The sequence below is a fragment of the Brachypodium distachyon genome, chromosome 2, assembly GCF_000005505.3.
Source record: "Brachypodium distachyon strain Bd21 chromosome 2, Brachypodium_distachyon_v3.0, whole genome shotgun sequence".
Lineage (NCBI taxonomy): Eukaryota > Viridiplantae > Streptophyta > Magnoliopsida > Poales > Poaceae > Brachypodium > Brachypodium distachyon.
This window is the reverse complement of record NC_016132.3, coordinates 38,119,187-38,141,761: the sequence shown is the minus strand read 5'-3', so window position 1 is coordinate 38,141,761 and position 22,575 is coordinate 38,119,187. Positions and strand designations below refer to the sequence as shown.

General features: G+C 43.0%; 2 protein-coding genes across 4 annotated transcripts; one reads left to right on the top strand and one right to left on the bottom strand.

Moving 5' to 3' along the window:
• The first annotated feature begins 5,135 nt into the window (after positions 1-5,135).
• Positions 5,136-6,837, top strand: LOC100833075 (nucleolar and coiled-body phosphoprotein 1). Its single transcript, XM_003568996.4, has one exon. It carries the CDS (start codon positions 5,496-5,498, stop codon positions 6,648-6,650), a length of 1,155 nt encoding a protein of 384 aa, XP_003569044.1. The 5' UTR covers positions 5,136-5,495; the 3' UTR covers positions 6,651-6,837.
• A 1,149-nt stretch (positions 6,838-7,986) lies between these two features.
• On the bottom strand, positions 7,987-21,992 carry LOC100832769 (E3 SUMO-protein ligase SIZ1). Of its 3 annotated transcripts, XM_010233496.3 has the most exons (18): positions 21,680-21,992; positions 20,755-20,835; positions 19,979-20,021; positions 19,571-19,649; positions 19,299-19,464; positions 19,022-19,155; positions 18,181-18,249; positions 16,958-17,045; positions 15,076-15,151; positions 14,819-14,892; positions 13,546-13,653; positions 12,635-12,796; positions 12,075-12,179; positions 11,770-11,850; positions 11,510-11,690; positions 10,511-11,407; positions 9,487-9,834; positions 7,987-8,619 (listed from the first exon to the last, which is right to left on the bottom strand). In XM_010233496.3, exons 1-17 carry the CDS (start codon positions 21,704-21,706, stop codon positions 9,683-9,685), a joined length of 2,523 nt encoding a protein of 840 aa, XP_010231798.1. In that variant the 5' UTR covers positions 21,707-21,992; the 3' UTR covers positions 7,987-8,619; positions 9,487-9,682. The 3 variants fall into 3 exon arrangements, with proteins under 3 accessions (XP_010231798.1, XP_010231797.1, XP_014754814.1); XM_010233495.3 differs by having other exon boundaries at positions 10,511-11,690; XM_014899328.2 differs by having other exon boundaries at positions 10,511-11,690; positions 19,299-19,461.
• Positions 21,993-22,575: the final 583 nt, after the last annotated feature.

Sequence of the window (22,575 nt, the reverse complement as noted above, 5' to 3'; positions counted from 1 at the left end):
TGGGGCACGGTCACATACTTCGATTCACTCCGAAAAGGCAAAGATGAACCACAACGCCATTGGGGACCCATCAGAAATCTGATCGATTCGGCTTGGGATTCAGCAAAGAAGGATGGGTTTCCTACCTATGGCAAACCTAGGCTCCAACACAATTATAGGTTCCCCTGCCTGCAACAACCTCGAGGCACCGTGTACTGCGGCTACTACTGCGCCCACCACATCGAGAATTGGATCACCAACTTCAAGCCCGCATGGAGGACGTCATTGAAGGAGCTGCACAAGAAATGGAATGAGGAGATGCGGGATATACACGATTCAGGTTGGCTTGTCTACAACATCCAAAGGAACATGGCCAAGGTAATCAACAGGGAGGTGATTGATGAAGCGAGCGGTTTCTACGCAGAACCAGTTGCTCGGCCATATCCTGCTTAAACTTTGTAATCCATTCATGTAATATGATGATTTGCATTTGTTGTCTCTATAACTTAACAATGTAGTGCTACATGAAGGTTTTTATTATGCATATGGATGCTGTTCTGATATACAGCATCAGAACAGTGTGATTTTTGTGTATATTTCTGTGTATAATTCTGGTATATTAACCTGGGAATTAAATAAATTAAACAAATTTTTTTCAGTGCCGTAAACCTATCAGTGTCGGGCGCTGACCGCCACTAATACTCAACTGCAACCGCCACTGATAGACTATCTGGGCCTGTCGCGCGGCTCGCCAGAACCTATCTCTGTCGGGCCGTAGGGCCGATCAGTGTCGGTCACCTAGAACCGACACTGATAGGTATCCCTATCAGTGGCGTGTATTTGACCCGCCACTGATAGAGCTATCAGTGGCCAGAAGTCAGTGCCGTGCAGCCCGCACGCCACTGATAGCCAATTTTGCACGACACTGATAGCTTGTTTGGTACTAGTGCTTCCAGCAGGCGTTGCGAAGGTCCCTTCCTCCCCCGTTTGCCGCTACAGCAGGAGGGTGGGACTCTGACCTGCGTTGAGGGGTGGTAGTTCGGTTTTGTTAGAGTTAGGTTTGATTCCTAGGCTGTGACGCTATGGTGGATATCGTGGCGCCGTGCGGCTTAAGAATTAGGTTTCCTCGACTAATGATCCACCTCATTAGTGACGATCTCGTTAGCGGCGACTCTTCTGAAATAGTCAATTTGTTTCCGTGTGTTCGTGTTTTGTATGTGTGCATTTTCTCTGATTGGCGAGGTTCGGCCAACTTTGGCTTCGCCTCGGAGCTAGTAAGGTTATGTATCGACTCATCTGATTGGCTGAATCTATGATGGTCATCCAACACTCGTCGTCTCCTTTTGGAACGATGGTCTGCTTCTTATATCAATATCGCAGGTGTCTTCTGGCTCAAACCGGTTACTTCTCGGGTGCTACCTCAAAAACATTGTCATAGCTTCGACGTAGTTTGGAAGTCTGAAGTCATGTGTCCTCAAGGAGTTGTGTAATTTTATTTTTGGTCAATTGAATATAGTACTGTAAGAGCTGGTTGCTTTAATATATGACATTTTTCTTTCGCAAACATAAATACGGTTACCAGAACACACGACGAATGAATTTCTATCGATGAGCCTTTATTTATTACAACAAAACGTTGTTTTATCTACTGTGAAATTTTGTTTCTGTTAGTTTAAAGAAAATATACTTTATCGATCAATCAGAATGTCTCCTTTTATCGATCAAACATAATGTCTCCCTGGCATAAATCATGGTTGTGAAAAAAATGCATGCACATTTAAAACACAAATTGTTATTGATCGTGTAAATTTATTTTTTGTAAAGAAAAATTATCTTGGAAATCATGTCAGGCATGACTCACGTAAGCATATATATAGCTCCAGTAGCAAATCATGTCCGGCAACTACCTTGCATCCGTTTATTAATTTGTAATGGCTCTACGTGATGTTTATTTCTAGCCCGTCAATGAAATCAAATATGCCATCCCGTGATGTTTATTTCTAGCACATCGATCAAATCAAACATGTCATCCTCATTAAATCTTGACCAGGTTCCCATCTTCGTCAGTTCCCCTCGTCTTTGATAACCTATTGGGCGCCTGGAGGTGTGGGAAACCAAGATCAACGTCTGGCCATTGTATTAGTAGTACCCTTTTTTTGTAAGGTATTGTGCGTCCTTAGCGGCGGCGGTCTACGGTGAAGCAACGATGCACGGATTAAAGGTCTTCCAACTCCATCCCCATTCTGGCGTGGCTTTCATCGTGTGTTACATGAAGATCATGGATCTCAGGGTTCGTGATTTCGTGCTTTTTGTCCTCTTCCTCCTCGGTTCGGCGACGATTCAATGGCCTGACAACCTTTCTTGAGAGGGTTGTGTCTGGCCAGTTAGGGTGGCCACCGCGTGTTCAACAATCTCAAGTTATCACCAGTTAGGGTGGGTGCCTCATGCGGCTTAGTAAAACTTAAAATGATAGTCCGGCTTATGCATGTTTGATCTTCTAATGTTTCGTTACCTGATATTTGGAGAAAATCATATTGCTTTTAGTATATAATAGATATCAAGCGAATGGCGCAGTTAGAGAAGTTTGCTTCAAAGATTTTTTGTTGTAGTTTTCGATTTATCCGAAATCATTTTTGTCATTTTAGTTGTTTTGATCAAATGGAATTTCAAAGAAAAACATTGTTTTCTTTTACGGGGAACATTGCTTGTTAGTCAGTTGTAGCGAGAAAAAGATTATCCGATCTACTGATTTGTGGGACGCGGGGTCGATATTGTATTCAAACTCATATAAAGAAGTAACGTTACATGTTTTCTTTCCCTAAGGCCAAAAGCATGTTTTCTTTCCCTAAGGCCAAAAGCTAACCCACGTGCAGCTTAAAAAAAAGAAAAAAAAAGCTACGTGGGATTCGATCCCTGGGTAGATGGTTCGGTCTTAGCAGTTGTTGTTTTTTTGCCAACGTAACATGTTTACATGGACTCTTAGTCTCATATCCAATGACCGGAAATAATTGGGATGATGTAGATCAACGTGGAGGCTTCTTTTTTTTGCAACGTAACATGTTTACATGGACTCGTAATCTCATATCCAATGGCTGGAAATAATTGGGATGATGTGGATCAATGCGGAGGCTCCCCTCGGTACCCCTCATATTACTTTTAGTATATAATGGAATAGATTTCTTTTGTCTAATCCATATCTTTCTATCCGATCCTCCTCCGTTCTCCTTTATTTTTTTGACCTGTCCCACCACATTGAGGTGTCCCTGCTAGCTAGTGTGTTTGGCAAAGCTAAGCTAGATACAGTATGTGAGGTCCTCTCTCATGAAGATGAAATATGGATCATGAAAGGAGAAAGAACATTATCTGCCTAGTACCATGTGTACGTAGATATACTACTACCAGACATGGATCAAAAGCAACACAAGGAAAAGGTTGTAGAAAGAAGGGGGGGGGGGGGTGGGGGGTGGGGGGTGTGGTGCCGTATGTCATGTCAGAGATGGCTCGTGACATTGCCTTGCTAGTTGCACAGCGAAATGCACCTCCCGTGGCCCATATGCACGTACCCATTAATTAATTTTGTGTGAATCCAAAACAATTCAGTCGTAGTACCATAATAATGTTCTTGGATCCTTTGGAATCCATGGCCCATTGGCCCATGCATGGTGAACATTTCAAACTGGCACTAATTGGTGGCGCGTGTGTTCTTGGAGGATGTAGTAAAATTATTTTGTTGTCAAACCTAGTGAATAGTTGTTGAATTTCTAACAACAGCAAAAAAAATCAAAGGGTTAAAACTAACCAAAAAAATGTGATAAATTCCTAGGTGGACCATGTACTCGTAAACACTTATTATTAATCGGAGAGAGTATGTTGGGGCTGGATTTAAAAGTGACAGCATATATTCAAGCCAAGATTTCAGATTTGGCTTTAAACCAACCAAGATTCCAGTTTAGGGATTTATCTTCTTTTGAAGGGTCCAAAACAACTCCTTTTGAAGCATTCCAAACCTCAAAGCTTCAAACAGATCTCCAAATCCTCTCCTCCAAGTTAATTGCTTGGCGAAGAAAACAGATACTACTTGCCAAGAACTTGTGCATTGTTCAAGGCAAGGAGAAAAATAAAAAGAAGTTGAGATCCCCAGAGGAGGAGCTCCACATGGCAACAGCTCAGACAGAGAGAGAGAGAGAGCTCACACACGGCGCATGCAGACGCATATGCCCTGAGCTTGCTTGCTTAGCCCCTGACAGCGATGACTAAACAATCATCAGTAGTATAGCAAAGCATCTGTGGTCGATCTGTCTCGGCAGACACCCTGCACGCACGCACACGTTTGGTTCGAAAATGGAGACAGAGAGCGAGTGTGTGTGTGTGTGTTAAAGCTGCCATGGCTGATTCACCGCTCGTGCAAATGCAATGCCTTCTTTATTTTACTCGTCCATGTATGCCTCCGTCAAATCGAGGGAAAGAGGAGGAGATCCATCCGCTACGGGAACCCCAAAGAACCACTCACGAGTAGTGCTGCTTCGCTCACACGAGCAAAGTCATCCAAAATGCAGGTATTCCTAATCCTAAAAATCGATCTTCAGGCAAACTTACCAAGGAAACTGTACAGAAGTTCAGTAAAATTCTTTTGAACATAAATGCATTTTTACTTGTGTGAGGCGTGCTGCTGGTGCATGCAGCTAGCATTTGACTTGTCTCCCAGCCTGAGACGCATGCAGCAGAGCCTGATGGAGGAACGAATAGACGGGTGGATGTGAAACGAAAGGAGCCTGGCTGCTTCTGCTTTCTTTGTTGGCAGCGATGAAATCAAGAGAGGAAAAGCAGGATTCAGAATTTCAGAGGGCAGGGAAGAATCAGTGCTCTATCAGTCTCTCAGATCACATCCAACCGCCCCTCTCCTCACTCTTCACTTGTCACCCGCCACACACACCACTCTTCCTAGTTGCTCCATTCCCCACGCATGAATTGAGAGGGAGGTCAGAGCTGAAAAATCGAGAGTGGAGCCCACGTGGGGGAACAAGCCCACGAAACTGTAATAAATGCACTTCCTCAACTCAGATCAGATAGATAAATAAATCATGTAAATGCACAAGAAATAATCCTGGCTAGATCGTGTGAAAATATTATGCTTTTCAGAAAAGAAAATTTTCGTCAGTAGTAAAACTGTTTTACTGCAAAATGGAGCAACAATAGCAGTAGTCGTAGAAAAATTGTAAGGCTGGCTGAATCTTCGCACATAAGGCACATCGCACCAGAGAATCCTAAGAGAGAAGCACACACACCTAGCTAGAGTAAGCATTAGTAGTACTGTACTATAATCAGTGAGCTTACCCACTAATCGCGATTAGCAGGTTGACTAATCGCCCGCGCCACTTGCATCTAGATGCATCTGGTGACTATAAGCTCCACCACCGCTTCTTCTTCCTAGGCCAGACGAGACCACACACTAGGAGTACTACTGGCTTAGCCGCCTTCTTCCAGTAGCTCCTCCCCGTGCGGTGTGGGCAGAGGCGATGAAGCAGCCGGCGGCGAGCCCGGGGCGGGCGGAGAAGCCGCAGCAGCTGCCGGCGCCGCCGGGGCTGGCGCGGCTGCTGCTGAGCAAGAGCCGGCGCGGGGCGCGGTCGCGGCGCGCGCCGGCCACATCGCCCATGTTCGTGTCCCGGCCCGGCCGGAGCCGCGGCGCGGGGGCGGCGGACGGCGGCGGGGAGCCGTCGTCGCCCAAGGTCACCTGCATTGGCCAGGTGCGGATGCGGAAGAACAAGGGGAAGAAGAAGAAGATAGGGGCGCCGGCGCCGGAGAAGACGAAGGTGTCGGCCAGGGGGTACTGCCGGTGCCTGAAGAAGGCGTTCCTCTGCGGCGGGCTGTTCGGCGCGTACTTCGACGACCACCGGAGGCGCGGCGGCGACAAGGCGGCGCCGGAGCCGGTGGAGCGGGGACGAAGGTCTCCCTGGGTGTTCAGCAGCAGGGACGTGGCCGTCGCCGCCGCGCCCAAGCAACAACCGGATCCGAGCCGAGACGGCGCCGCGGAAGAAGAGGAGGAAGAAAGCCAGATGGGGGTCTTTGGGTCAGTGGAGAGATACGAGAAGGATCAGCCGGGGATCGATGGCCACGACAAAGAGGGAGGCGAAGAAGAAAAGTCTGCCGCGGCGGAGGAGGACGCGCTCGCGTCGTCCTCCGCGGCGCCGCCCAAGAACGCGCTCCTCCTGATGCGCTGCCGCTCGGCGCCGCAGAACCGCTCCTCCCCTCTCACCGCCAGGTTTGCCGCCGCGCCCTCGCCGACCCAGGACGCGGCGCCGGCTCGGGCTTCTCCTTCACCCGCTCCGTCTCCCCGGAAGGCGGCGGCGGTGGGAAGGGTAGACGACACGTGGCAGGACCTGGAAGCAGTACCAGCCGCAGGGAAGCAAGAGGAAGAAGAAGAGGTGCGCGGAGAAGAGCACGAAGAAGAAGACGAGGAGGAAGAAGAAGAGATGCGGTGCTCGTCGGCGCGGCCGCTGGTGCTGCCGAGGTGCAAGTCGGAGCCGGCGACGACGGCGGCGGCGAAGATGGCCGCCGGGACGGACCCGGAGGCGACACCTTCCGGGTGCTTCTGGGCCAACGGCGGGGGCAGCGGCCGACGGAGGCACGCGCCGCCCACCTTGGCCGCTCCGGTGGCTTTGACCGGTCACTGAGTAGGTGGGGACCCAGGCTGTCTCTCTTTCCGTATACTAGTAAGATATGATTTCCTTTTGTTGATGCTGTTTTTAGAATGCTACTGTTATTAGTACTACTCGTGGTAACTGTAATTTCTTGTGGGGTAAATGCTTGTATAAAAAGTTTTACCTAATGGCGCTGTGAATCTTTTTTTTTGCGGGGAAATGGCGCTGTAAATCTACTCCTGCTGCCAGCCACTTTCATCTTTCTTTTTCTTCAGTAACCACTAACCACGATTCGTCTCTTGATTCGTTTCTTAATTCAACCATCTCCAGTACTGCCAGTACTAGCAGTATAGTAATACCAGAACAGTACCTGTCCTAGTGTAAGAAAACAAATTCTAGTAATACGTAAACAGGTACTACCAGTAGTCCAGTGCTTGCTAGGATTAACAGTGCCATGAATGAGCTTGTCCTTTGGCCTAACTAACAAGAACTTGCGCATCTGCTTTCGCTGGAGTGTGCAAACATTACATTAACTCGCTTGCCGGAGCAGTTGTACCAGAAGCAACCGTATCCATGTTTGGGTTGCAAAAAGAAGAGGCGACGGGGATGGAAATCTTTGTTGCCGAGGAAATTCCAAGCAGTAAGCAATCACTTTCACGGCCCCGGCCGTCCCTCTCGTGAGATAGCTACTGTTCGTTGGTAAGGCATACCCGTGACAGCGACGAGACGGTCCTTGGGCAACAGCAACAGATCTGGACTAGTCATCACGGTAAGAAAAAGAATTAGAGAGATGGACGAGACTGTCGAGACATCAGAGGTTTGACATGGGAACGTGACGAGAGAGTCTATTAGTAGTACTAAACAGGTGCTTCGCAGCCTTAAGTCAACTTGGTAATGCGGCCGACCCCCGACTGACCGACCGTGGGTCGTTGGACACGTGCACGAGTTGACCTGAAGAACGCAGATCAGTGGGTGGGCACTATTTGTAATCCTTTATCGTACTGGACTATAGTGGTGTGTAGCAAGCGGCCTCTCATCTCGAGATTTATCATGAGATTTATCATGATCGAGGCTTTCCGAGAAACCTCGCGTGATGTTGTCACCCAGTATGGTGCGTAGGCCCCAACCATCTGCACTAAACAATGGAGGCTTGTGGCCGAGCTGTGGTACGAGGATCATGCGCAGTGTTGTGCTGCATGATTCAGAGGGATTTGTCGTCTGTGATCTACTCATTTTGATGTTTTCTTTTACCAATTTTTTGAATGGAAAACTAGAAACTATTACTGGTCTGATTTCATCGCAAAACAGAAAAGAACATCACTGCTCTGACAAGCGCACATCTGCATCCATCTCCATACAACACAGCACAAGGTACCCAAAATCTGGCAATACATGCCATTGCCTACCATCCGCTGCCCAGGATCCATGTTACAACTGAAGGGTATACAATTGAACCAGGTCACAGGAAACAACAAAGTAACCCCAAAACTGGGTCCAAACTCTGTTGAAGATCACAACCAAGCAGGTCTATAACTTCCATGAAGGCAAACTCGGAAATTAACAGGTCTGCCTCGTATAACCATCACGACAACAGCAGTGAAACGATACAAGGTAGAATTGCCCGTGCTTACCTGTCTGCGAGATAATTAACCCAGTCAAGCTTGCTTACCGCACCTCTTGGTTCAACCCAAGGCTATGAAAGCATGGGAAATCTTGGAATACCCTGCACTTCTCATGCTTTCGCAAAGCACAGATGAACCAACAGTTTATCGACCACCACTCCGGAGATAATTTATTTTCCACCAAATATCAAGGGTGATAAACATCTAAGTTAGTGCCTCCAACCCTAAATACAATGATGGTACACACGAACATCCACATGTACAGTTTTGCATCCAGGGATGGCCTCCCTATTCCGTATGTCCAGTAAAAGTCAGAAAAGATGTACAAACTGCTCCACAGGAAGCCTTGATTCCTGTTAGATGTTTCTTTCTATAACAACCTAGCAGACACAGAAATACATTAGCAGCCTCTAATATATACACAAACAAGTGAATAAATATATGGACAATCTCATGTTGTTTTAACCAAAAGAAAATTTAAAATTCTGTGCTGTTTCACTCTATGGTTGTCACTTGATCCATATAGTGTTCAAATCGAGCTATAAGACCATATAATTACTGCTTATTTGAAATTTGAATTGCTTCCCAGTTCCCACTATAATCTTACTGCCGAGATCACAATAAAGTAGATGCAAGAAAACTATATACAGATTTTGGCACTAGGTCAGATACTTCTCGGTTTTCACATAAAACCTATGTATATTTATAACTTCCTAATCTCAGATGAACCAATGTTTATCAAAATGCTGTGTGTATGTCAATCACTATTTCAAGTTACCCCCTCCCATTTTATTCCAACCCTTATCGGTTCCTCTCATCCTGAAAGGGTAGCTTATTTTGTGAAAAAAGCTACCAGCAACTGGCAAATATGTAAAACATATCTTTTTAAATTAAGAAAATAACCTAACAGGCTACCTTATACAAGTTCAGAAGCAAGCCCAAGAATAAGAAATCTTTAGGAGAATGTATTTATACGCTTAATGTTTTTCTAATAAAAAAGAATTGGCTGCAAACATACTTTGCTTCTATCATAATTTACTTTGTAAGTTCTGTATTCTATTTGCACTACACTGCATGTCTCTGAGTAATAGATAGGAGAATATCTTCCATTCCATGCCATGTTTTCTCTTCTATGTAACATGCTTAATTACAAATTAACAACTTGAATCCCATAAAAACAACAAGCTGCTAGGACTGCTTTTGGAAGAAGTTGAACACTACAGAAAAAGATGATTGATCATGCTTACCATCAGAGTCCTCAATGGTGATCCCTATGAATTCACTTGGAGCCTTGTAAACCAGATGACACCGTAAAGCATCTACGCCAATGTTCCTCTTTACATCAACCAGAAGAAACTGCTAACCCTCAGTCAAAATCAGGATTTCTGGAAGGCAGCTTTGTCAAATTAATGCAAACTCAGCAATCCCGTTTAGAAGTCCAAGCTACTCAGAATCAGTGTCTATTGATAAACAAAGTCGAGGCCTGACAGACCGAGACCGAGGCTGGCGAGGATGAGAAAATATATTTTCAATCCTTTTTGGATTCAAATTAGATCCGCTATGTCTGTCATTGTTTGTGCTCGGAAGTGCAGAAGCTGCAATTAGGGGGAAAAAATTAGGCCAACATCACAGGCCAAATAAAACAGAGGAAGTAATAGTGTGCTGACAAATACATTATCATATTGGTGGGAATACAGAACTATAAATATTAGCAGGCAAAAAGCAAGAAGGTTGCAAATTACTATATCCAGTTCAGTTTGTACTACAAAACAAGCAAGAAGGTTGCAAATCTCTATATCCAGTTCAATTCATACTACAAAAAGTTGAAACAGAGTGTAATTTCTTTTTTTATAACTCTGATCAAGATTTCCAATAGTCAATACTGGAAACTTGAAAGTGGAGAAATTTGGGGAATGAATAACTATAGCAAATTCAGTGTACTAGTTCAGAATGACTAGAGTGAAAATGTAAACCCTCTATTAAGAAATTAGGGTTAATTTATTTTACCGAAGTGACCAATATAGAAAGAACAAACTTTAAGCTGATCTCCTATTCAATCAAGAAAAACGAAAAGGTGGGGAAAAAGCATAGGACAAAGTTGAGATCTTTTTAAGTAACTATTGATCTTCATATTTGCAGTTCCATTAAAAGAGCTTTATGCTCTGCAGTTGCTGAAATGGTGCATAACTTATAATTGGACACAAACTAGTTCATTTGAGAAACTCACAAAGAGACTGGAAGAAAAACAAAATGCATAGAAGGGAGACAAACCGGCATCAATTAATGGTTCCCCTCCGGTCTCTTTTGACTGAATGTGTTGCTGCGGATTTAAGCCATCAGCAGGTGCAGACTCTTCATTACCACCTCCGCCAGCCGCAAGCGTAAGAGATATCCAATCATCAGACTGAACCCCATTTGACACATTCAAACTTGGTTCATCCTGAAGAGGAACGGAGGAAGGTTGGCTCGGAAGAAAAATTTGCAAAGAAGGATCATCGCCAGCGAAAGCCAAAGGGTTATCAACCAAGCTTCCATGCATTTCATTATTATTTTGGCAAACTGGAAGATCATGAGCTACAGAAGCCTGCTCTACACCAACATTACAGTCAAGGGAATACTCGTTTGGTGCAATGGTAAAGGAATGCGAACCAACAAAAGTATTGGCTGCATCACCATCACTCCCAAAAAACTGGAAGGCTTGCTCCGGTTGAGGATAAGAATGCAGTTGCCAATTAGGTATCTCAAAACCCTCAGTATGGTCGCTTAGTAAAGGAAGGCTACTAGTACCAACGCCAGTATCTTCTTGGTATCTTTCAGTAAATCCAGCACCATTAGTGGCAAAAGGAAAACCACCGTCATTTGCAGTAGCATTGTCATAACTAGTTGGTGGACAAACAATTGCATCGTTCTCTTCATCAGAATCACTAAGAACAATGACCTCCCCAACATTATGTTGTTGCTGCGATGTATCCTCTGTATTATACGTTTGACCAAAATTGGGAGGAAAACTGTCAAACTCATGACCGTTCTTTAATGATAAATCAAAATGCATACTGCCCTCTTGGTTCACACTTGTGTCTTCCCCGTCTCTGTAACTCCCAGTAGGACTACTGCTCATAGGAAAAGTGTTTGGAGCTCGGAAAATAATATTGTCCTGGGTGTGATTTCCTACAACAGAAGGCTTCTTGTCATCTACTTTGCTACTAACTTCCCAGATTCCATTTTTTCTTTTGATTCCAAGTTTTAAACTTTTGTGACCATCAGAAGTACCTTCTATCTTGAGTTCATTAAAATTCTCCACACCAGGTTTGGTATCTCCCTTTGAGACACAAAGGGTGCCATCAGGCAGATGCCACTGAGATAATTCTCTTGTCGATGCATCACCTTTCACACGCCAAGATCCATCAGGCTTAATATCAATCTCATTGACATCTTCACTGCAATTGCGCAACTGCATCATAATGAAAAAAACCAATAAGAGAAACCAAATTCAACACAAAGCAGAAGCGAAAGGTACGATGAAGACCTACCAGAGTAGTAATCCGATTGAAGTAAGGATCAATCATCAAATTCTCAAGAGAGTAGTTCTTTAAACATATTGGGCACTGCCACTGCACAAAAGCAAGAACAGAGCAACCAGAGAGACTATATAAGACATACAAAACCAACTTCGCATCAAAAGGTGGGGGTGTAACCTTGCGGAAAATCACTGTACATGTAAGAAAATCCTTCTATATACTTGTCAGTTATCACATCAACAACAATAAAAAATAATTTGACTTCCTGGATGCACATGCATATGTGTTGATATGCACCTATAAGCATGAAATCTAACCTTGCGGGAACGTTGATTCAGTTCAACAAAAGTGTCGAGATCAAAACAACCCATGTGGACGCAAGGCTTGAACCTTCCAGCAGTCTTCATTCTGGATCCACTATTCTGAAAATATACATTTGAATATGTCAATTCGTACAAATCTTGCATGCGACACAAGAAAATTTTGGTGGTCCAAGATTTGGAACTGGGCCAAGTGGCAAAGGCACACCAAAAATTGGCAAGCATTCAGTTAAGGACCAAATTTGTGTCATGGCCAGAATTTGGTAATGATCAGGGCACATACCAAACAATCTTTAGCTTTGGCTTTTCAATGCAGAAGCCATAAGCCCATAACACATTTGACAAAGAAAACACATATTTGAAGCTACTATTTTTGCTTCTCAAATACGCAACAATACAACCTATATATGTCATAAAACTACTCAGCTACCTGAGCAAGGAATACTAGCACACTGTCAGGAGATGGCTACTAACTGTGAGGGAAGCATATAGGACTGACAAGTATATGTTGAGTCAGCCAAAATATAATAGTAACGGTTACACACAAGAAAACTCACAGGGCAACGAAGGTTGACTGTAACGGATTCAGCAACCACTTCCAAGTCACTGTCACTATCTGCATTCTCTGCAGTATCTCCACCTCCCAGACAACGCCGAACACGAGTAAGAGCATCCTCAAAAGACTCACCTTCAGCTTCCTTTGGAACCAAATTTAAAACCTGGAGAACAATAATAATAGTGTTGATGGTAATAACAAAGCCAGTGCCGGGTAGCTAAGACTACAACTGCTGATAGGAAATAATTATTAAGTTCTGTCATTCATCAAGACGGCAAATACTATAAAGTTTTGTAGTTCATCACATGTATAGCTGGACTGCAAAAAAAATTCTTGAACACGCCTGGAAGCGCGTCATTTTCATTAAGATTTAAGTGCTAAGTTAGCACAAATGACCATAACAAATATTTATGATACGAGCAAGGAACTAGCCAACGGTGAGGCAAGGAAAAGAAAAAACATGATGTCCTCACTCAACGACCTACGACCAAGCCTAGCTGACCTGGACATAGAACAGGGGAACAACGGCAAGGCTGGACTGCAGATTTGTTCATCGATAAGGGTAAGGTGAACAAGAGCAAGCAGCTAATACACAAATCTTAATCTTCGGTAGGGAAACATTTTAAAAGGTGCACGAATTGTTCAACACAATTGAAAAGATAACTCACTGGGGGAGACCACCGATGTGTCACTGACATGTGGCTCCATGGCGCACTTGTCTGCCTCACATGGGACAGCACTTTTTAATTTGTACATATTTGATATTTGCGATCGTACCGAGTTAAGTTTCTCTTTAAAAGGAGGCTATATTCCAGTCAAATCAGCAAAGGCCACTGAGAGACAAGTGAACCATAATAAAGCACCTTATACTAATCATTTGAACTGAATGATATTCATAAGTATAGTCAAAACCTGAGGAACAGTCCTCCTCCTAGCCACTCGTACTCCAAAGCAAAATGTTCGGGTATCAACCCTCCGTAAGCAGATTTTATTAGGGCCTTCTCTACTGCATGTGGTTATCTGCAAATGACCACAAATATTAGGATGGCAAGTTGAAAGAAACCATGAAAAGAAGAACATGGGAACATAATTGCAAAGTAAAGATGTGGCAATCAATATTATGCACAGAGTGAATTTAGAACATTCTTCATGCACCAGAATTATGCACCCAATTTGCACATATCAACACTGTATACCACATCAAATGGACATAACTTAAAACTGGATTGCTTTACTGTCAGTTTCGTAGTTAGATTATCAAACTCCATTTGTTGATCCAAAAAACATGATAGTGGCTTTGCAAGATAGGTCTTTATCACATCAGAGCTACCAAGACAATCAAGTCTTTGGTGCAAGTGATGCCCTACAGTGCCATGGCCATGTTATTAAATTCTGTATGCGACATAACATTATCAGTTATCCTACAATTTGTTCTGTCAGTTGTTCATTTACAGCTCTCCAGCTTTTTTTACCACATATATGTATGTAAATTCACTTCTAGTACTTCCTATTGAGCTGGGTTCAAAACTATTAGCACTGTAAAGAAAAGGCATTTTGGATTCAAAATCGTCAAAAGTGAGCAAGAATAATAGTAAACATGATGGCACCTAAAATTTTGCACATGCATAATATTGCCCACCACCCATGTAGCACAAGTGAAGCTGTGATGGTACATCTGAAGTAAATTGTGCTAGAATATTGCTAACTGGATCAAAACAAAGAACCTGCAGGCTCCAGGTTAACCCTTTTATTTGAAGCGAATAGAAAAGTGTTTACTTGTTATGCCTGTGCAGACCCATGTAGTATAGGAAGGAGCACGAGCACTAGTTAACCCACTAGCAGGTACCCACACTACAGATGTTGCTCCGATGGTGGTATTGGTTTAGTCCCATATTGGAAGCTCAATGTAAGTTGCGCTAGCACATAGTGCTGGTTCGGTCCAAACATAGCACCTTTAGCATAATGCTAGCTGGGTGCAATGGTAGCACCTTCCGGTTAACCATTTTAAACGTAGCGAGGACGAAAGTGTAAGCAGGGAGCCATGCGTGGGAGGGCCCATACCATGGTGGGCTGGGCAGAGCAAACTTTGGAAAACACCCCCAAAAGCACATCAAGGACCAAAATCATGTCTTTCTGTAGTTAGTATCTAGAATCTACTAATGGGACAGAACAAGAATGAACTCACCAGTGGCCCATCATCCCGTCCATTTAAGCCTAGTAATTGAGAACCAGGCCTGGTCACTACTCGTACAGGAATACCTGAGCAGAAAAAGGAAACTAACTTTCGTATTGATAATCCCTTGATTGCTGAAACAATCAATGTAAAATACAAGCTACAACAATTCAGGTGTACCACATATGTTAGCGCAGTATAGAGTATATAAGCTAACACTTAAATATTAAAGTTAAACATAAATATAATCTAAAAACTCCCAACAATACCGTTCACTTCCAATTCTGCATATTGGGGCCACTGCATCCTGAACTGAACTTTGTCATTCATAAGAATACACCAAGCCTGTCCATAACACATCATCTGATTAACTACAGTACAACAGAAGTACATTCCAGTCCAAGAAGTACATCTGCAAACTAATAGAACTTCTAGGAGAAGAAACACTACGAATTTACAAGACATTCATCTATACATGGTAAAAATGAAAATCTCTAACAGTGCAAAATAAATAGTTGGCAAGTGAACAAAATAAATATTTTAATTCCCAGAGGTTTGCCAAATTTCCCAGTGGTTTGCCTTCATCATTCGATGAGAATACAGAGGATAAATACATATACTACTCCTAAGAGAAGCGATAATCTGCAAGTATCCATGTACATGACTAGCATCTTTTTTTTCGAGGAACATGACTAGCATCTATAAATGGTAAAAACAACAATCTCCAACTGTGCAAAATTACTAGTTGGCAAGTAAACATAACAAATTACAGACATCCCATTTTACATAAAATAATAATTTATTGACACAGATTTGCCTTCATCACTCAATAACAAATATGAATAATTACTCTTATAATAAAAAGAGCCAATTGGTGGCGGCGGTCCGTCACCTCCTTTTGTTGTGAAGAAATAACCTCATCATCTTTCTCTATTGTCAAAAAAACAACTGCCCCTCTCCTTCTAATGCAAACAGTTAAACCTATTTGTTCCGTTATTAGTGATTGCAGAACCGATCATATTTTGGTCGAATGGGAAAGAAAAAGAAAAAACTAAACCTCTTGCAAAAGATTGACATGTGGATAATGTTTGTCACCAAAATCGGAATAAGATGGGCAGTGCCGCTAACATGTAATAGTGATTTTAATCTAATTTAGCAAGTAGTCTATCTTTTTTCATCCATAGCAACGCATGGGTATATTTAGCTAGTACATATAATATCCCTAACAGTGTAAATTCGATGATAAGATTCGCACGTGCTTTAAATTGTCAGGCATAAAACCATATTTGTTCCTTGGTACTTATAACATAGCAGTATCATAAAGTGAGGAAGACTTCACTCAGAATTCAGGTGCATAAAGACATGGTGTGTTTGGTTTTAGACCAAGGTTGCCGTACCAAAATTTGGCTAGACAAAATTTTGGTCAAGGTTTTGCTCGCCCACGAGTTGGCCCACATTGGCAAGAAAAATGAATTAGAATGACCAAAGGGATATTGGCAATCATCAAAACAATAAAACAAAGACCAACTTTTTGGCCACTGCCAAAATATCGGTAGGGTATATATTGGCCACGATCCAAGCGTATTCATAACATCAACATGCCATATTAAAATTAAAGTGAGTGTTACTCCCTCCGTTTCAGTTTAGAGGGCCTATCTCCAAAATCACTATAACCAAGGACAAGCATTAATTCTTATGTATTAACTATCCATCTACTTCATGCATTAGTTGCTCAAAAACTTACAAGATATGAGAGTTGGTGGGAAGAGGCCTTGTATAGTGAAATTACAAGATTTTGGAGATAAGCCCTTTAAACTGAAACTTCCATCATAGTTAGTGTCTTCTAGAGATTAGATTGATTTGGACTGGTTTGCGTGAGCTGGTTTAGGTCCAGTGGCCCATGTATACTTGTGTATAGCAAAGGAAGAAAGTGAATGAATCCAGAATATTCGATTTGGATGCTCGGATCTATTCCTACCTAATCTGCGCCCTCCCTTCAGATAGCATTGTTTTATATCAAGTCAGACAATGAAAACTCCAACCTCCCTGTGGAAGTTGTTAACTACGATTGTAAAGAAGCTCACGATAGTGAGGGAAGACTTCACTCATAATTCAAGCATGTAAATTTTAGCTTTTCAGAAGAGCGCATACCTGGAGATCATATTCTGATCTCTGAACTGCTTCCCTCTCTGCTCGAGAAAGTTGGAAGTTTTTCTCCACAGTTTGAAGTACGCTTGTTCTATAGATATGTGAGGATTTAATAAGATAAGTTTATACATCAGAAGTAACACAAGAGTATTAAAGCAGACAATGCACAGTAAGTCTTCTAAAAGCATACTGCTACCTTTTAAATGTGCTAAGCAAGCTGCTATAGAGCTAAATATTCACCTTACCTTATCATAAAAATAAACATATATATTACCTAGCCTTGGGTAATATATGATGGTTAACATGCCAAGACAAATTAACATTTAAGAAGCTGTGTATAATATTGACTATTTTGAGAGACATGGACACTAAGTTCTGACATCAACAGAATAGATTTTGGCTGCGTGCTTAGTAATCAGCCTTTGAAAAAGATATAGTAAATATCAAGGAACCCATATAATTGGCACTTTATTACTATAAAAAAACCACAACTCTTGGATTTTTTATCACATAAACACAACTTCTGTGCTAATCGGTTAAGACAAACCCATGTTGACACTCAAACAGGTTAACACCAGATCCGACATATGGGGCCCACATGTCAGCCTCCAGGAGTCAAATTAAGCCGGTTTTTTGGCGGTCCGGTCCAGATCTGAGTTGAACGCGCCGGATAGCAAATATAGTCAAACTAAGGATATTGCTTAGCACAGAAGCTGCATGTATGTGATAAAAAATCCAAGAGTTGTGGTTTTGTGATAACAAGGTCCCAATTATAGGGGTTCCTTGACATTTACTAAAAAAAATAAGTTATCCTTTTAAACTTACAAAACAAGCAAACTGAGTGACCAATAATTGGAATAAACAACATCCTTACTAAGTGCAATTATATGCATTAAGGAGAGACTAACAAAAGGTCATGAACTGAAGTAACCCAATAAATGTAAATCGCTGCGTTAAGTGGACTAGCATCTATTAATTGGAACAAGTAACTTCCGTATATTCGTCTATATCAATAGCAAACATAGACATCCATAAGCTGACAAACAAAGCGTGAGCAATCCACCATGCATTTCACTCCTAAAATTAGAATCAAATATGATGAGCATCAATGTGCTCCTCCCAAATGTTTATCTAAGGAAGAGGGAAGGACATCGATATGAATATTGTTATACATACTGATTAGCAGTTGAAAATTACCAGTAACAAGATTTTCCTCTTATACTCACCCATCATTTGCAACACCAGATGACATGAACTTCAGAGGGGGTAATGGGTTTCCTGTGGTGACCCAAAATCTGCAAATTCAAAAGGCTGCACCTTTAGCAAATGAAAACTAAAATTGAAGTTCCCAGTCTGCACAGAAAAGTAGGGGAATGAATCAACCTAAACACAAGTCATCTGTAAAGAAGTGCTTCAGCCTAGATAATGCTTTCTACTGGACATAAACAGGGCATGAGGGCATCCTACAGAGGTCAAGCCCTAATGCTATTAATAGTTACAGAACTCGGAGGCCCTAATTACATTTACAATGTTCACTGCCCCTTTAGAGTTTAGAGGACAGTTCATCAGATATTCTAAAAAATTTCAGTAAAATCACAAGTATGTACTTGTCTTCACTCTACTTTATGTTTGTGTCAAGAGGAAATAAAACTGAGCTACCTTAGAAGTCCAGCAACAATAATTTGGTGCTTAGTAAGCACAACATAAAAACAGATTATCGACACCAATTATAGAAACATTCTAGGAACCCTCCAGTGAAAACTAAATGCACTGTGCAATAATAAGCCCCCTCCCCCCCCCCCCCCCTCCCAAATAATCGAGGCCAGGACGGAATTTTATGCCAAACTTTTACCAGCTATTGGACAAGTAATATTTGGCATGTATATAGAGTTATATGTTAGTGTTTTTCGATACGAATCCAACAATATCACTTCTGTGTCACAATAACTTCATATTTTGTCAAAGCTTTTGGCATAAGATTCCATGTTGGCGTTGTGTATTTGAGAGGGAGTATCAGATAGAAAATGAACTAAAACCAAAGAAAGGCCAAGCATGAGCAAGACATACGGGTCTGCCCGACTAAGTCGGCACAATTCACAGTAGAAATGAGGTGGAACTTCAGGGCTAACACCCTCCGTAGGCTTATCTGGAATAAGCACACAAGTCATATGTTGCCACACATGGCATCGCTCAGCCTCGCACTGCAGAAAGGAACACACCAAATAAAATTACCAAAGTGGGATGGCAGTACAACAAACCAACCAAAGTACACAAATTTATAAACATGTTGCTTCATGTTGTAGTGGTCTTTTCAAGGAAAAAAGAGAGGAAAATAGCGACATACCTGAATCATATTGTCATTTAGCAATGTGCTACCGCAAAGACAGCGGACCTTAGTCTCTGGCTGGGAGGAGTCATTGACTTCCTCTTTAGGCCTGAGATGATTGAAATCTGATCCACTGTGGCTCCTAGTAGCTAGGTCAGGAGCACATTGGATTTGCATTTTCCTGCTAATGAAATCAAAACGACCTCAAAAAAGGAGTGCCAATAATTTCATTTCAAGCATCTGCTCTACTTTGCTTAGCAGACAATTTGATAAAACAAATGAAATCTAACCTGTATATATCATCAACAACTTTTGCCACTGCCTCCTTTGTAACAGAATTTTTCCTTCCCCATCCATGATGCCTTTGACCTGTAACAGGATTACAGAACAAAAAAATTAACAGGTACTTCTGGAAACTAAGAAATCATCAAACATTCATGACGAAGAAATTGGTATCATCAAGACAGAGATAAGGAGGAACCCAAATTGCTAACTAGCCAATCTACTCAATAGAAACAGAAATTTTCAATCAGATAACAAACCAGGAACTAGGAATCAATCCAGGGTTATGATGGAGCAGCAAATAAAAACTGATCATTTTACACATAACTTTAAATGAAAGGATGTCCCATGAAAGTATCAAATGTGATTAATTAAGAAATGGAGAAAGAAATCACGAACAACACTGACATGCATACCTTGCTCATCAGATAACAGTGCCAATACCCTATCAATAAGATCCTGTGGCCAGATTAGGAAACTGAATTAGATAACAAAAACTAAAAACTGTGAAATAGCATTGTTAGAAGAATATTATGTAGGGTGTGGATTTAGTGCTCATTGGAGGTTTAAAAGTTTGAATGAACTACTTTAAATTTTAATTCTCCGAGGCACATGTTGCGAGACTCTAGATTCTATGTATTTGATGCCTATTTGTGCGCCCAAAATAAATACTCCCTCCTTCCAAATTTATAGGTTATTTTAATACTATCACGAATACCAAGGAGGATCATGTACTGGCTGCAGTAGCATTTATAGTGTTTCATGTAGCAGTAGGATAAACTTCCTCAGTTTGCATTCGTACTAGTGAACGCTACTTTATGCGGGACGCTCCTTGTTTTCAGACCTTAATTAGTGCAAGGGGCTAGTGGGCCTTGATTACCTAATGTGACTTATTTTATGGGGTAAAAAACCAAAACGGCCTCCTTTTTGGGAAGGAGGTGGATGAAGGACAATATAGCAACTAAATACGTATCGAATTTATTTATTTTCAAGAACACAAATGGAAAAAATCACAAATTATTGCATGCATAGAGTACTTATGTTTTGGGTTTTTTAAATTGTCAACATTATTGTTTTTCCCAGGAGAACATGCTCCCATGTGCCCTTAGGAATTTACCATACGATGTATATGAAGTTATGCACCCACCATTTACTGCTAAAGTTACACGCCATGCAGTCAACATTTACCAACCTGCTTCTTTCCTTGCTTTGGCAGGCCGAGCTGATTTAAGATATCTTTCAGTTCCTTTATGCGAAAGTAGGCCAGTTTATCCTGCAATGAACAATAAAAAAAGATGACGCTAAAGTGGTAGAAGTAATTTTTTTTTTGCACAAAATGCTATGTAGTCCACCATGTGTATGATCCATGGACTAAAAAACTAAAACAAAAATACCAATTCTGGGGACATTTCAGCACTTCAAAGAGGGATAGTCCTATTTGTGTGTGGAACTAAACACAGTACAACCAATCCTGCTTAAGTAATTAACATGAAATTCATGGATCCAAACTAGCAAGCTTTTCCTCATCAGTCCACAACGCAGAGAAGCTAACTTATAACTAAGACAACAAAGGACACTCCTCAAGTTCCAGTATGATTCCAGACACTAGACCAAACCATGAGTTGAGCAAAGACTATGCTTTCCAAACAAGAGAAATAGCAGGTTAAGGAGTTCCACAGCTCGCAGGATCCACCACTGTGAGGAAGCTATCGACACCAAGTCATCCGCAACCCTCTTGACGCCAAAACTAGGCTCAGAAGTAGCGGCAATTCCTCATCCATCACTAGCGCTCGCCATAACAGCAATCATCCCCTCGTGAGGCACTTGCAGCAACAGGAACACCATCGCAGTGGTAGTAAGCGTTAGATAACCCAAGGCTCGAACGCGATGATCTATACCAAAGGGACGAGCAACCACAGCTAACACCACACAGAACAGAGGGACAGCGTTCGATAACGGGAGTTGGACACGGATTCTAACAGCTATCATCAAAGGGAACTAGCGAGGGAGTTTAGGAGGGGCTCGAATTCCCCCGTACGCGACAAGTTCCTGACGAAATCGGCGGAGATCGGGGACGAGAACTAGCGCAAGAGCGGGAGGTGCGGTTGCACGCCTACCTTGCAGGTGGAAGCTAGGTCCGCCATGGCGAACCGCCGTTGACCTCAACGACGCGCGCGCTGGTGTGTGTGTGTGTGTGGGGGGGGGGGGGGGGGGGTGGAGGGGGCGGGGACACGACCCGCCGGAGTCAGCCGATCAGGGACGCCCCGCCGGAGACTACGGAGGAGGACGACCCGGGCGCCGACGAGGTCGACGGCGGCGGCGAGATCCGGTGCGGGGATGGAATGGCGACGCGGGTGCGAGGCGAGGCGAAGGGGGAGCACAGCCAAGCCCCAACAACACTTTTTTTTTCCTCCCACCTCTTCTTCTTCGCCCACCTCTCTTTCTCGGCTCTCGTTTTGTATCGATGCGTTTTTTTTCCTCTCTTCTCTCCCTCGCGCTGCGTGTGGGGCCCGCTCGGGTTCTGGTTTTCTCTCTCCTATTCAGCCAGCAGCCGCCGCGGACGTATCGGCCGCTATCAAATCCGGTTAACTCCGCGGGCCGTGCGAGTCCGCGCCCGGGGGGGGTTGGTCGCCCCTTCGTACGTTTGCTACGCGCACCCTCGGATTCGTACCACTTGACTCGCCACGTGAGTTTGTGTGTGACGGAGTCCACGGGATGGGTGATGGGCCGTGCTGGGCCGCGGGTCTCCCACGCGGTAACACGCGTCGGTTTTATCTTGTTTTTTTCAGGGTTAAGCATTCGGTACATACGAAGGCCGGTTTCGGCGGAGTCAGCCCACGTTGGAGCCCACTAGGCCGATTTCGGTGCGCCAGCGAGACCAAAAAAAATTAGAACCAGCACTCTCTGTTCGTCCGTTCGTTGCTTGGAAACTCGACGGCGGTTTCGTCACCCGTTCCATAGACGAATTCGGAATCGCGATACACGCCGGCTTCTCAACTCTTATAAAGCTCCT

Excerpts from the sequence above, each read along its gene's own strand:
- LOC100832769 (XM_010233495.3), bottom strand. The coding sequence starts at position 21,706 with ATGGCGGACCTAGCTTCCACCTGCAAG. Across the intron at positions 15,152-16,957 it reads GATCAGAATATGATCTCCAG|GCTTGGTGTATTCTTATGAA; the intron begins GTATGCGCTCTT and ends TGTTATGGACAG. Across the intron at positions 9,835-10,510 it reads GGAACCATTAATTGATGCCG|CTTCTGCACTTCCGAGCACA; the intron begins GTTTGTCTCCCT and ends CCCTAATTGCAG.
- LOC100833075 (XM_003568996.4), top strand. The coding sequence starts at position 5,496 with ATGAAGCAGCCGGCGGCGAGCCCGGGGCGGGCGGAGAAGCCGCAGCAG.